The following is a 15,436-nucleotide window of genomic DNA, read 5'->3' as shown; positions in this document are numbered from 1 at the left end:
TAACAGATCGCATAAAGACCTTTGTAAAAGTATTCACACATCTTTTATACAACCACAAACATGAAGTATTTTATTTGGATTTTATGGTGGGACCACCACAAAGCAGTGCATGGTGATGAAGTGGAAGGAAGATAACATATCTTCCCTTAAATAAAGCCTAGTGCAATAATTGCCTTCAGAAATCACTAAATTAGTAAACAGAGTGAGCATAAAACTAGCTGTTCTGTGAAGGCCTCAGAGGTTTGTTGAGAACATTAGAGAACAACCAACATCATAAGGACCAAGGGACACAGCAACCATGTGAGGGATAAATTTGTGGATGAACTTAAAGGAAGGTTAAGTTATAAAACAGTGTTCCAAGTTTTAAACATCTCAAGAAGCCAGCCGCAATTGTTCTTGGTTCATCACTGACCACTTCAGTTCATATGAGAAGTCCACAAAACTATTACCAGAGACTTTCTCTTTGGAAACATTTTTGATAAAGGTGCTTAAATAACCCACCTTTCTGGCTGTTTGCTTATTATTGTTTCATCACAACTGTTTCAATTCAATTCCCCATTGTATATAAATAATAAAACTCTTTTTCCCACCATTTAAGGCTGCTAAGGTACAATCCACTGGCTTTTGCTCCAGATTTAAGAGTTATGGGTTTAGAACAATATATATGATTTTGTTATAATGTCCTAGTCAAAGTCCAGACCTAAATCAAATCAAGAAAGTGTGGCAATTACTGTTTAAAAACACTTTCCATCTATTCTGACAGAATATCTACGCATCTATTCATGCCCCAAAGGCCTAGTTGTTGCTGTAATTACAGCAAATGTATTCATCCAAGGGGGGGTTAATACAAATGCTTATAACACTTTTTAGATACTCGTCGTCTTTCGTTTTATCCGGGACCGGGTCGCAGGGCAACAGACTCAGCAGACTCAGCAGACTTTTTAGATATTTACAAAAAAAAAAAAAAAACATGTGTCCTTTTCCTTTCACTTTACAATTAAACACTATTTTGTGTTGGTCTATCACAAAAAATCCCAAATGAATCACAGTGTAGTTTGTGGTTGCAATGTGACAAAACCTGAAAACGCTCAGGAGATTTGAAAAGTGGCCCTGAAGATGTAGTGATCTGTTACTATGAATGACCAGAGGCCAGATGTGCACAGAGGCTGCATGAAAATTGTGGAACTAATCCTAAAAATTACAACGCAACAGACAGAATATGTAAATGTTTCTGTTTTATCATGCTTTTGTGATTTGCATTTGTTTAAAACATTTTTTCCCACCATCTTCTGTGCATAGTGGTTTATCTGTTATCTTACACCCAGGGCTTTGTTCAGCAACATTTGTTTTAAATGCACCATGTAAATAAACTCAACATGATTTCTGCTTATATTTCATGCTTTTGTTCCAATCCTATCAATTTTATCAGAAGACTAAATTATTTATGAGAAAGAACAGTTTTGCGTCAGACATTCAACAGGACTGAGTTTGCTCACTAAAGAATGAATACATGATCTTTGAAGAATGTGAGGTTAAGGAGTTTAAGGAGATTCTGATATGCGACCAGGAGGATAAACTCTGGGAGTGAAACAGTTCTTGAATTCTGACCATTTTTTTAACCCTGTTAAACAACCGTTGATGCTTTAAATCACAGTGTTGGCAGGTTTTCCCTGCAGCTGCAATAAGCTTCCAGTCAGGCAGGTCATGGAGTGCAGATGTTATTACTGCTGGTGTTGATCTCAAAGGCTGAACAAGTGGATTTCTTGGTTTAGTGGTGCTGAGGAGGGTGTGAGCACATCCTTGTCAGAGTCATCTGGAGATAAGGGTTTTACAATGCTTGATTTAACTGATGCATGTTGCACTTGTTAGTGTTAGCTCTACCCTGACACTCAGCCTGTGAGGTTTCTGCAGATGTTTCTGAAGTGCAGCCATAAGAACTTGTTTATTGTCCAAGTCAAATAAATACACCTAAAGATTTTTAGCAACTGATTCAGACTTTTTGTTATATATATTATTATATATATGTATTTTGGGTTTTGTTGCCTCTGGTTTAGCTGTTAAAATGATGGAGCAGTAGGTTTTAAAAAGCTGCCTGCAAGATCATTGTGACCTGGTGAACAGGAGCTTTGTACATCTCAGTGTTAGTAACCACCAGGTTGGGTTCCTGCTTATCCCAGTCACTAAAGGTTATTCAAATAGGTTTTATCTCTAGCAAAGCGTAAACAGGAATTGTGTTTTTTCAACAATGACTTTAATCTTGACCCGTTCCCCTAAAGGCCAGATTTTTAAGACTAATAGATGTATTGTAGACAGATGTGATGTCATTTGCAGAAGTTAAAAACTCATTTGATTCCTGCAGCTCCTCCAGAGTTACCATGGACCTCTTGGCTGCTTCTCTGAAGTTCTCTAGCAGACCTCTGATGCCTTCCCACTAAAGCTGTATTTATACGGTCATTAAATTACACTCAGAGGTACTGAACTAATTGTGTGTCTTCTGAAGGCAATTGTTTGAACTGGATTTTATTTTGGACTATCTGAGAGAATAAAAACGTATCAGTTTTCAGTTTTGTTTTTTTAAATATCTCCCTCTAGGTTGGGGGATCAGTCTCTCCCTCAAGTGGAGGAGTTTAAGTATCTCGGTGTATTGGTAGGATATAGTGAGAGATGAATAGACTGATTCAGGTTTGTCTGCCGTAATGCGGCTACTGCTCTGTTCTGTTGTGGTGAATAGAAGGCTGAGAAAACAAGCAAAGCTATTAATTTACCGGCTCGTCTACGTTCCGACGCTCGCCTATAAGGGGGTCAAAATGAACTTCCTTCGTAGGGTTTCTGAACTCAGCCCTAGAGATAAGGAGCTATGTCATTTGAGTTGAGCTTGATGCTGAGTCGGTGCTCCTCCACACTGAACAGAGTCAGCCAGCCAAGGTGTTTTGGACATCTGATAAGGATGCCTCCTGGGCGCCTCCCTTTGGAGTTTTTTGGGCACGCCCCACATCCCCCACAGAATGACCTGGAGAGAGCCACCAGGGAGAATGATGTCTGGGTTTCCTTCCTGGACCTTTCACCGTCTGGGAAACTATCTTGGATAAGCAGAAGACAGGATGGATGGATTTTGAAAACTATGTACCATTTTTGTTCTACTTCACAATTACGCACTACACCGAGTTGGTTTATTAAATTAAATTCAAGTGAAAAAAAACCCCAGAAAAATATCACATACATTTCTGCACAGAACTGTAAAATAACCAGTGAATGCTCTCATTTATGTAAACATTTTATTAAAAAACATTATATTAAAAATCTGACATTTAACAAAAGTATTGCAAGATCTCAAGTGTATAAAGGCAATCTTGAAAAGGTATCAAAGCATTATTGCACTTTTCTTGATTGTTTCTTGATAGCACATAATTCACTATAAGGCAGACGTAAAATCCTCAGATTTGTGAAAACGTAACGTACTTTGCCTCCAGGCTACAACAAATAAAGCAATAAAAGAAAAACAAAAGGTGCAGATTTTAAACCTCAGCATTTGGAAACTTTAGCTCAGTTCAAATCACAGTACTGTACTTGGTAGTAGTCATAAGAAGCACACTGACATGGCTGACTCCTTCAAAAAACCTGAAAGTGTTAACAACTCAAGGCTAGAAAATTACATCATCAGGCAGCAACAAAACAAAAATACTGCCTTTTTTAGCAAACAGTGTCTGATGGGAACAAATAACATGTGATTTTCTTTAAAACATGCTCTTGAATAATTACCACAACTAACAATATACAAATAAACCATTAAATATGTTAGCAGTACCGGTACATTCTGAGGTTTGAGAAACAAAAGACTAAAACTCTGAATAACTGACCTCCAATGAAAAAGGAAGCACCGCATCAAACATAAAGTGCTATTATCTGAGTTAATTATTTGGCCTTTAGGGAATAACCTGTGACACAGCAAGGAGTTAGCTGAATCTCCATTTGCATACCGATACTTGATGTGTTTAATGTCCCTGGGTCTTTGATGTGGCAAAAAACAGACAGAGTTACTTCGAAAACTGATGTCAACCTATTATTTTCCTTCACATGATTATGTGTGTGTGTGTGTGCACGCGTTCTTGATGTAAATGATGTATTTGCATATTTTTTTTAGGATCACGGCTCTCGTCTTCAGTGTTTTATTTTATCTGCTTTGGCTGCTTTCTGACGCCTCTATCATGGCCCGAAATCTTGAGTTTTCATTTGCGAGCAACGCTGCCGGCGAGTCGAACTCCAGAATCTGTGAGTGAGGAACAGATAAAACCTGATTAGTATCAATGCAGTGAATCTAAACACATTATTGAAACCTTGCAAGTAGCAGAGTAAAAAAAAAAAAAGTTTAATATGCTGAAAATATTGCTTCGTTTTGTTGAATGGCTTTCACTGTATAAATGTAAATAACATACATTTGGCTTTGCTTTTGAGCCTCGGACGCAGCTCTGGTCAGAAGTTTGCATACACACATCGGCATGAATGCCATGCCAATCTGGGGCTTTTTATAAATAATTTAAACTAGAACTAGGTTCATATAATTACATTTTCATACATAGTATTTTCATACGTAGGGTTGAAGTCAGGGTCATTCCACAATCTAAATCTTAGCCTGTGTTATCCATAACACAAACCAGTTTTGATGCATGTTTGAGATCAATGTTTGAGGTGAAGTTGAAGAAGATATTTCACCCTCGATGTGGAACGGTACCACTGCCAGCGAAACAGGACCTCAGCATGACTTCTTGTTATTGTGGACAAATAGCTCAATGTTTGTCTTTTTTGACCATAAACCATTATCATTAATTTACTTATGCATGCTTCATAAAATGAGGAACATAATGGAAAACTCTGGGCATCCTCTTCCCAAGACAGTTATACAACAACAGAATGGGTTCAGTCAGAGGCTTCTTCAGATCTGCTGCAACACCGACCTCCACAGGAGATCCTTCATGCCTACAGCATCTTCTGTAATGGCTCTTTGAAAAAAAGTGGATAATTTAAGTTGCAACAACATTATATTTCGCCTTAAGATTATTAAAATATTCTTAAATTAAGTTTAAATAAAATTTAAGGCCAATACAAATTTCAGTCAAACTTTAAGGACTTGATTTTGGTGCAGGAGCTTCTTTCTTCATCAGCACCCCATCAGCCCATGTTGATGTTAAACTGACTTCACTGTTCTAGCAACTTCTACTCTATGATAAACCTGAGCTCTGTTGGTTCCTTGGTTGTTCTTAAACACCCTAACTACTTCATTTTCTTTTAAGTGAGATGCTTGAAGCTTGGACATAACTGGATGTTCAAACAGGACATCCCAAACATACCTCAAATCAAGTTTAAGAATGAATAAAGCAGGTTAAATATTAACCTTCTGAACCAGTTAAATATATTTTTGAACTATGGTTAAAAGTGGTCTTCTTGCCAGGAAACTAACCAATTTAAATAAGCTCTAATAATTTCTTGTAATAAGAAAAGGGGTCAAATATGTAGCCAGAATTATGCCAGAAGCTTGTTGATGGCTGCAAAAAGCATTTTTGTTACTCTGCAAGTTGCTGTTGAACACTAATACAGATATCAGAGAGGGTGTCTTTATATATTCTAGACATAGTAAAAAATCAAAATGAATCAAATTTTGTGCAGAGAATCTCTTATATTTGCAACATGTAGCCATATACCCGGTAGACGTTGGAACCAGTTATCACAAGTTGGACATTTCATGTTTTTATCATGCTCGGCAGGTTGTTTTGAAAAAGACAGCACCTTCCATTCATCAGCTCAAAGTCACAAGGTTGCTTCAGTTTGTAAATGTGCTTCAGCCTGCAGTCGCTTTTCTACACACCTGGCCGTTGTCCAGGACCATGACCCTGCTGCAGCTCATCACTGTGTTGAGACGATGTGCGACGATCAGAGTGGTGCAGCTGCCAAATGCACTGCGAATGGTCTCCTGGATGAGGCGATCTGTCTCTGTGTCGATGGCCGCCGTTGCCTCGTCCAGTATAAGAATCTAACAGTTTCAGAGAGGAGGAAATAATGAAACACTCTAGAAAGTTGCTGCTTGATACAATAAAGCACAGCTCTTCATTATTCACTCTCTGTGCTGCTGACAGCACCCTGCCTTCTAACTTAATGGTGCAGTTAATGTGGCCAACACTAGGTGGCACTTGTATCCCATTAGAATTAGATAAAAAAGAGGCTCCTATTTTCTCATTAACTGAACCTGAGGAGATCATCCCTCATCCAGAGAAAAAGTTGAAGATGTAAATAAAAGATGGCAGCAAAATGCAATCAGCACCTTGCTGTTCCTCAGGAGGGCCCTGGCCACACAGAGGAGCTGGCGTTCTCCAACCGAGAAGTTCTCTCCGCTCTCCGTCACCTCTGACTGAATGGAATGAGGCAGCTGGCTGACCTGTGGAGGGTCAGAGCCACACAGGAACCAAACAATGAGCACAAGGTTTGCTGCCATGGAACGTGTTATTTACAATATACTGATCATATAACTTACCATTTCTTTAATGTGGGTTTTCTCAAGAGCTTCCCAGATCTGCAAATCAGAATATTGATCCCATGGGTCTAAGTTGCTCCTGGTGGGAGAGAAATCATAACAGCGATGAAATAAGTCACATTATTGCAACAATGTGGTCTACTGCTCACCTCAAAATCGTGATGAAGGCCTGCTCTTTCAGTATTTAAAGCTGATATTATCATAAGTAAATAGAATGATGCTTACTCATTATAATGTTCCCGTATTTTATATTAAAGGCGATTGGATATTATTGATTTCTGTAATTGATATAGAATAAAAAGAGATCCAACTTAGATCCTTTGTGTAATATCTTTGTGAATGCTTTAATAAACTGTTAAATTTGACCTCTCAGTGATCAATGCAGATCAGACCAGGTCATATGTTTTTTTCATTTCACATATCTCCAGCCAGTTTATCAGCATGACTGGATTTCTTTGAACCATTTTAAATAACGATGATTCTTAGTTGCTGCTAACATACATTTTACAGTGTAATTATCCACAGGCTTTAAATTCTCAAGCATTGGGAGGCCAATAAACAGCTGCAAGCAGATCTTATGTTTGCCATTGCCTGATCTCCTTTTTACTCTTCCCTTCTACCCTCACAAATGTTTACTCAACCTGAAACATAACAAATATGCTGCAGGTTTGTTGCTAACATTTTGTTTTTTTTACTCTGTCCATTTACTGTAGTTTTGACCAGTTTTTAGGTTCTCACCACCAGTACTATGATCACCAAAACTGATGAATTATGTTTATATATTCTGTATATCCATGTGCATCTCAGTAAATTAGTTAACTTTGAAAATGGACAATTTAATTCAAAAAGTGAAACTCATATTTTATAAATAAATAGATCAACTCTGGTCCTCAGGGCTACCTGTCCTGCATGTTTGAGGTTATTTCCTGCTGCCACACACCTGACTTAAATGAACTCTGCAATCATTTAATTTGTTGCTCAGTGGTCTAAAGTCCTCTTGTCAGATTGGGGTAAATTCTGCATGTCATTTGAAATCAGAGTCTCAGAGTCGAGAGAAAGAAGGGAGAGGCACAGAATATAAGCTCTTGAAGTCCTGTGTGAAGTTTCCACAGTCAACGATGATTTGGGGAGCTGTGTCATCTGCTGTTGCCTGTTCACTGTGTCAGCACTGCCGTCTACCAGGAAATTTTAGAGCACTTCATGCTTCCCTCTGTTGACAAGCTTTATGAAGATGCTGATTTCAATTTCCAGCAGGACTAGGCAACCTGCCCACACTGCTGAACGTACCAACACCTGGTTTAATGACCAAGGTTTCGCTGTGCTCATTAGGCCAGAAGTGAGGAGGAAGATGAGATGCACCAGCACCAAAAATGAAGAAAAACTGAAACCTGCTATTAAACAACCTTAAACAAGATCCTTTTTTATTGGTCTTATGTAAATTGTTTGAAAAAGCAGAATGCTGAGTTTAAATTAGCTGTGAGACAAAATCATCCAAAGTACCAGAAACAAACACCTGAAATATATCACTCTGTGTGTAATAATTCTGTTTCCCTTTTTGAATTTATTTACTGAAATATATTGACTTTTCAATCATTTTTTATGATTATAAATTATTGAGATCCACCTTGACAGCACTACAGGATTACACTGATTACAGGTGGACATGGCGCTGGTGGTGTAGGGGGTTAAGCGTACAACCTATGAACAGAGGCCTCAGTCCTTGACGCAGGCTGTTGCGGGATCAAATCCCAACTCGTTGACGCTCTGCACTCCCTTACTCTTTCCACACCATTTCCCGTCTACCTACAGTCAAAAAATTACTTAAAAACAATAAAGGCCACTAGAACCTAAAAATAACTCTACATTGTTTATGGGTTAAAAACATCTGTTTTGAAACAACACACATCATGGCTTCAATGGGCAGCAGGGAGCTGCCTTTTGAACATCCAGACATTTTGACACCTGATTGCAAAGGTAAAATTAATCTTCCTCCTGCCTTAACTTTAAGTTTTAAGCATTAAGTTTTTTTGCTCTTTTGGTCCAAAGTTGATTTTACATCCAAAAATAGTGCATGAGTCACAGCTACTGATGAGAAAGCAACAGTAACTGGATTACCTGACGGTACCAATAAAGAGTACTGGCTCCTGGGGAATGATGGCCAGCTTGCTCCGCAGGTCATCCAGGCCAATCTGTGCGATATCGATCCCATCAATGATTATAGAGCCTGCACTGAGCTCCACGAGCCTGAACAAAGCAACGGCCAGAGAGGACTTTCCTGAAAACACACACATAAAAAAGATGCTGTGCTGACAAATGTGGACATGTTGAAACAAAGACATAAATATGAGCTGAAAAGGCTGCTGGCTAAGGAACAGAGAAGGTCAGCCGTACCTGATCCTGTGCGGCCTACGATGCCGATGGTCTCCTCGGGGAGAACGGTAAACGACAGGTTCTTAAGCACCAGTGGCAGATGATCTCGATAACGTAGGTTCACATCCTGGAAGCTGATCTTTCCCTGCTGAGGCCAGGAGGGGGCAGGAGTGGCCGCCTCAAGACTTTGCCTGGGTGCTTCACTGTCAAGACTCTGAGATAAGAAAAGCGATGGTATCTGCTATGAATCACTGAATTTCTGAAGAGGAGCAAGCCCCCCCAACTGATCTGTACTGATTTTTGCTCTATAAGGTTTTTTTGCACTAAATAGGAAGAAGTTGTGGTTTTTGTGACAAGCTCTGTCATGTGCTATGGAGTGTGAAGGCATGTGTGATCACATGCACACAACACAAAAACATGTACGGAAATGCCAGCTACCCTGACTAAATCTGCTCTGTCCTTCTGGTTAACTGCTGTGAACGAATTAAAGCCACTTACCTTTATATAATGATTTATTCTTTCCACTGATGTAAATCGAGCTTCAGTTTCGGTGAGCAGCCGCACTGTGAACTGAAACAGGCCGGTCAGCTGGAGGTGAAACACAAGCAGAGAGTTAAAGGGTTAATAATTATCACTGTCACAACAATCACCTTAAAGCACTGCCTGTTTAGGCATCATCAGCAGAGATTCGCTGACATGCCTCCTCTGCAGTCTCACTAATTGATCTCAATTATCTGCCCTGATTGTGTTGATTATAACATATAAAACGCTGCCAAAATCTCACACAAACCAGCTTCTGAACATACAGTGGCTTGAAAAGAAATTCATACCTCTAACAAACCCCCAGGTATTAAACTGGGATTTTATGTAATATACTAATGCAAAGTAGAGCGTAATCATGAAGTCAAAGAAAAACGATAAATGATAAACACAAATTTTAAAAGTGTGGTGTATCTTACTGCCTTTTGCTCTGAAACCTATAAATAAAATTCAGTTTCAAAGTTCACCTAATTAGCAAAACCAGTCCACATGTGTTGCATTTAATCTCAACATAAATCCAGCTGTTCTGTGAAGGCCTCAGATGTTTGCTAGAGGACATCAGTAAACAAACAGCATCATGAAGACCAAAAACGACACCAGACAGGTCAGGGAGACGTTTAAAGCAGGGTCGGGTTATAAAACAGCTCAGGATTGGAACATCTCTCTCAGAATCCCATCATCTGAATAAAGAAAGAGTATCCTGCATCTGCAAACCTACCAAGACACGTCCATCCACCTAAACTGGGCAAAGAGAGCAAAGCTGGGCAAGAGAAGCAGCCAAGAGACCTCATCACAATTATGCACCATGCCGGTCGATCACATAAAATCCCAATTCGACTCATTTAAGTTTGTAGTTGCAAAAGTGGGAAAATAGAAAAACGTTCAAGGTGTATGATTACCTTTGCAAGCCACTATTAACACATTTGAGGCTTACATATGAGTAAGAAAGCACAAGTTCTACATTTTTGTTCACAGACCTGCACTGCATATGAGATGGCCAGGCCTGCATAGGCTGGAGGTATCTGATTCTGCATGAAGACGATGAGAAGAGCCACAGCAGTGATAATGGAGATGCTGATGAGGTCCAGGCGAACAGCCAGCCAGCGCATAGCACAACTAAAGAGGTAGTTGGTGGCCTGGTTGGTATCCAGCAGTTCCTGATATCTTTTAAAAAAGACAGGGAGAGTGGTTGTAAATTTATTTCAACTGAAAGCAAGCATGGCTCTGCACTGCAGTGCTTGCTGAGGGCACAATTACTAGGACGTGGTCTAATATATTTATATGGAGACGAGCAAAGAGAGAAACAACAAGGGGAGATAAGATTAATTTAAAGTTTAATGATATCTGTCACCTTTGGAGGAAGCTGTGCCCTCTTCCATAAGCATGGATGGTGGAAAGTCCCTGCAGACTGCTGGTTATATGAGAGGTAAATGGGGACTGGCTGATGTTCTCCAGGCGCTTCAGCTCGCAAATCATAACTCTGAAAACAGACAGTGATAGTACTTTATTTTAACTTGAAATGAACTAATTGTTTTTAGTAAAGCACGACAACCACAATGATGATTAAAACTATGGCTTCAGAGAAGCATGAAATTGTTATACCACTTGGGTTTGTTTTTCTGAACTCCCATGAAAATCCACCTCAATCATCAAGTCTGAAAACACAGCATTCATCACGCAGCCAGAGCAACAATGGAAGGGTTTAGATCAAAGTATCTTCATGTGTTACAATTGTCCAAAGTCCAGATTTTTTTAATTCTCATTTTCTAAATGTGTAAAGTAGTGATGGGACATTCAGCTCTTCTCACAGAGCTGATTTGTGTGTTGAAAACCCTTTTGCATTCAGTGTTTTTATGAGGAGCCTTGTAATTACCTAATTTTGTGCATTCTGCTACAACACCATTTTGACTTTTGTTCACATTTTTAACCAAACTTCTTTATTGCACAATTTAACAAAATACTGCAAACAAATCCAAAGAACACAACCAGAACCAAACTCCAGCAAACAGTATTAACGTTTTAAGTGCATGCTGAGCAGATCTGGGGCTTAGCACTGAGAGAACTAAGCAGCAAAAGGAAAAAAACAGGGAGCCGACTCTCAGTCGATGATTCTGATTCGCTACAGAGCATCGGCTCTCGGAGCATGAAACATCACTTATGTAAAGCTGGCACTTTTACGTTTTTATTAGCAAAAAATTTAAAAATTAATGTATGTGTTTCCTTCCTTTTCATAATTATGCACCGTGTTGGTCTATCACATAACATCCCAGCAGCTAGCGTGTTTTTTTCAGGAATTAAATGTATTTAGCTCCGTTTATCTTCCCATCAACTCTGACCCGCATCTCTTCCTGTGCCTGCTGAAGAAAGAATCTCCACAGCGACATGCCGCTGCCACCATGTTTGTTGTCAGTTGGCTGCACTGTATTTTATTTAGGGGGTATAAAGGAAAGAAGGTAGCATACAGATGCACACCACACTTCTATGATTCTTGTTTGTCAAATAATTGAAAACCATTTATAATAAACTTTACACTTATTTGTGTGGTCCTTTCACACTAAATCCCAATAAAACCCATTCACATTTGTGGTAGAAATGTGACAAAATGTAGAAAAAGGAGTAGCACAAAATCGACGGTGAATCATGGAAAGCAAAGCACAGAGGGAAGCTTAAAACCTGAATGAATTGTGAAGCTTTGTGAAAGTGATTCAAACCACTTTAAAATAAATGGACAGCGCATTTCGGTTGAATTAATATGGAGGATTTATAAAATCTTTAAAAGGCGCGTTGTCATCTTAATGCAGAAATACAACAGAGGACGGAGGCAATGGAAAATTGGCGAATAAAGGAGTGAAAAATTGTGAAGCTCTAATGATGCCACTGCAGACAGGTAATGATGAGACGACGCACGGAGAGGGATATACCCCAAAACACAGGATTTGTTTTCCTGATTGCTTCTTTCTCACCACTGATTGCGAAGTACGCAACAACAAGCCTTAGTCTTTGTAGACAGAAGAGTTTTTGACGCAGAAGTGAGGGGAGAAGAGGTTTACTGACAAAGGCAGAGTTCTGTCTACTTTTGGCTGCCAAGACAGAAAGAGAGTGTTTGGGAATTACAAGTCTCGCATGAATCATTTGGCTTCCTCATAAAAGCTTGTGAGGAGATGAGGAAAGAACATGACACTTGCTCCCTTCCAGGCAGCCATGCACACAAACATGTTTATGCCATGGGCAGTTTCACTTCAGAAATCCATAAAAAAAAAAAAAGCATTTTTAAAAGTGTGTAATTTCAATGGGAGATCCACTTTTACATAACATCCATCCATATGTTGCCTGGGATTTAGAGACTTATGAGATGGTCCTTTTTAACCAGTGGTGCCGAGGGTTATCGCTACTTTTCATTAACCATTGGGAATCAGTTCAAGTCTGCTGTTTATCAAAGCTTATATTTAATTCCACTTGCATTTTACACCAATTAAGCGTCTCAAAATGTAGATATTTGTTAATTAAGGCGATCTCTGAAGAGACAAGCAGGAGTCAGATCTGATTAAAGAAATACAAAAATCCAGGTATTAGATAAAACATATGGAAAGGAAGAGTTGTGAAGACACTTCACAACATAAAGTAGCTTATAATTGCAAAACAAAAAGAAAGTGATTCAAGGTTTTTGAACAGTACATTTGTATTCAGCTCCATATATTACAAAACCCCTAAAAAAAAAAGAAAAGAAAAATCAAGCACCTTCATTAAAATAATTCCTGTGTGTAATTTAATCTCAGTAAATATAGCCGTTAAAACTGGACATTGCACACCAGTCACAACACGTTATCCCCACAGTGAAACATGGTGGTGGCAGCATCATGCTGTGGGACTGCTTTTCTACAGCAAGAACAGGGAGGAGGTATCCTTGTCCTTTCACTGACCAACTATGAACTACTTTATTTGCTCCACCACATAAAATCCTAATTTAATAAACTGTAGTTTATGGTTGATAAAATGTGAAAAAGTTAACGCATTTGATCTTGTTCCTGATTTTATTCAAAAAGCAAACAACATTATTCTGATGTACACCGTTGTATACAGTTTTTTTTTTCAACCTTGTGGATTCAACTTTATTGCAAAACTGCTGTGATAACATAAACAATGACCAGGGCAGTCATTAGATCTTCTAGAGGGAGTCCTGCAAAATGTACCACTGAACAGACGGTGTAAAAAAACTAAATCGGACGCTACTGATGGTCATTTAGAGGTTATTGCAGCAGCACTGTTGCAAATATTTAGGTTTTTTCCAAATCTATGTTATAATCTGACCCCATAATAAAATGTGCACAAGATAAAACATCATAGAAAACATTTATGTCCCAGATACAGTAGTCTATAATTATTTTTAGCTATGTCTCTTATTTTCTACATACTTCAGTGTATTCACTGCCATCAACCACATATGGAATAAAACACGCAGCTGCCAGTGAGGAAGATTCCCTGAAAACCTCACTTATGAACTCATTGCCTTATATCAGCCATCTTTACAAGAAATAGATAAGAGTTTGACCTGGAGACACGATTGATGACGCAGAGGAAGGCACCCAAGGGCAGGACCGAGATCAAGAACCAGGGGAAGACCATGCCCACCATCCCTAGGCAAAACAGTACCAGAGTCAGGTTCTGCAGCAGCATTTCAGCTTGCATGGTCAGGCGCACATCCACTGTGAAGAGGAGAAAGAAACCAGATCAGAGGCCCACAGTGGTGCAGATGTTTGGGAAAGCATGTTCATGTGCATTCTGAACGACTGAAAACCAGTTTGGTTCTTAGTCATTAACAACTTTTGACCAATAATAATACAATTCTCAGCCACGGGAAGAAGAAAGCTTCTATGAATGTAAAATCTCACTTGATTTCTGTTTTAAATGATCTGTTTAAAACTTTTTCACGCAGTTATTTGTGGATCTCTGGGAAATGACTTAATTGTTTTTTGTGTGCTGTTTAGTACAGTATGAAATGAATAAACTGATTTTATTCAAAGGCTTGCAGAACCAACTTCAGCAGTGAAGTTGTTATTTTCTGTGTGAAAAATGTCTTTCAGATTACTGTGGATGCACATCAGCCCAGCTTCTTTTTTTTTTAACCATTGTTTATGCCACCATAGCATTTATTTGGGTCTTGGTGTAAACTTTCATTGGGCCATTGCAGTAGTCTGATTCATTTATTTTGCAGTCATTCTGCTGTAGATGTTTTTAAGGTCAATATCCTGTGATGACCCAGTTTGGGTCGTGGCTGACGACTCAATGGCCGCAAAACAAGTACAGATCATCACCCCTCCACCACCATGCTTGACTGATGACCTGAGGCACTTGTGCTGATAATGTTGGGTATTGTTTTGAATAAAATGCAGTTTCATCTATCCAGATTAAAGTGTTCTAAAAGTCTTGTGGGTTATTCAGAAGTAACCTAGCAAACTTAAGTTGTGCTTCCATTTTCTTTCAGAGAGAAGAGGCTTAATCAAAGTAACTCTTCCAAAACAAGTTACATGTTCAGTCTTTTACCAATTGTTCTGTCATGAACTTTAATATTTAACATGCTAACTGAGGCCTGTAAAGTCTGAGATGAATACTTAATTTTTTTTTCTAACTTTTCAACTTAATTTTGTTTGGAAATGACCTAATAACCCTTTCCCAGGTTGATAGGCAGCAACAGTTGCTTCTATATTGCTGATGTCTTCCATCTCTGGAATTCCGTTAAAAACACACCTGGTTTGTACCAGGACTGTATTTGCACGTCTTCTTAATTTTATTTAAAGCTAAAATGCCTTAATACTTCATTTTTTATAAAAAAAGTGAAAGAGTGATAGAAGAACTGCAGGTTTCTGATGAAAACGCTCAAAAACCAAACAAAAAGATTGACGCGTGAAGCAAAGACAAGTGACGTGGATCATAGAGAGCAACTCGCAAGGGAAAAATACTCTGCCAAATCACACTGTGTCTCTGCACTACACCTTGTCAACCACG

At 38.9% G+C, this 15,436-nt stretch overlaps 1 protein-coding gene across 4 annotated transcripts in view; it reads right to left on the bottom strand.

Moving 5' to 3' along the window:
- Nucleotides 1-3,261: 3,261 nt before the first annotated feature.
- The window catches only part of wu:fb13g09 (ATP-binding cassette sub-family C member 5), a 34,279-nt gene continuing 22,104 nt past the window's right edge, over nucleotides 3,262-15,436 (bottom strand). For 2 of the 4 annotated variants that reach the window (XM_047354021.1, XM_047354022.1), the window contains exons 20-29: nucleotides 13,983-14,136; nucleotides 10,785-10,913; nucleotides 10,411-10,597; nucleotides 9,392-9,481; nucleotides 8,915-9,107; nucleotides 8,639-8,798; nucleotides 6,524-6,602; nucleotides 6,314-6,427; nucleotides 5,861-6,025; nucleotides 3,262-4,267 (exon numbers count right to left, since the gene is read on the bottom strand). In XM_047354021.1, the coding sequence (XP_047209977.1) occupies nucleotides 4,172-4,267; nucleotides 5,861-6,025; nucleotides 6,314-6,427; nucleotides 6,524-6,602; nucleotides 8,639-8,798; nucleotides 8,915-9,107; nucleotides 9,392-9,481; nucleotides 10,411-10,597; nucleotides 10,785-10,913; nucleotides 13,983-14,136 (1,367 nt within the window). In that variant the 3' untranslated portion in view covers nucleotides 3,262-4,171. Of the gene's footprint in view, nucleotides 4,268-5,860; nucleotides 6,026-6,313; nucleotides 6,428-6,523; nucleotides 6,603-8,221; nucleotides 8,327-8,638; nucleotides 8,799-8,914; nucleotides 9,108-9,391; nucleotides 9,482-10,410; nucleotides 10,598-10,784; nucleotides 10,914-13,982; nucleotides 14,137-15,436 lie in introns of those variants that run through there. The other 2 variants (XM_047354023.1, XR_007036396.1) reach the window with 2 other exon arrangements.

This window comes from Girardinichthys multiradiatus, chromosome 23, assembly GCF_021462225.1.
Source record: "Girardinichthys multiradiatus isolate DD_20200921_A chromosome 23, DD_fGirMul_XY1, whole genome shotgun sequence".
Lineage (NCBI taxonomy): Eukaryota > Metazoa > Chordata > Actinopteri > Cyprinodontiformes > Goodeidae > Girardinichthys > Girardinichthys multiradiatus.
Note: the sequence above shows the minus strand (reverse complement) of the source record. Positions and strands in the feature narration are given on the sequence as shown.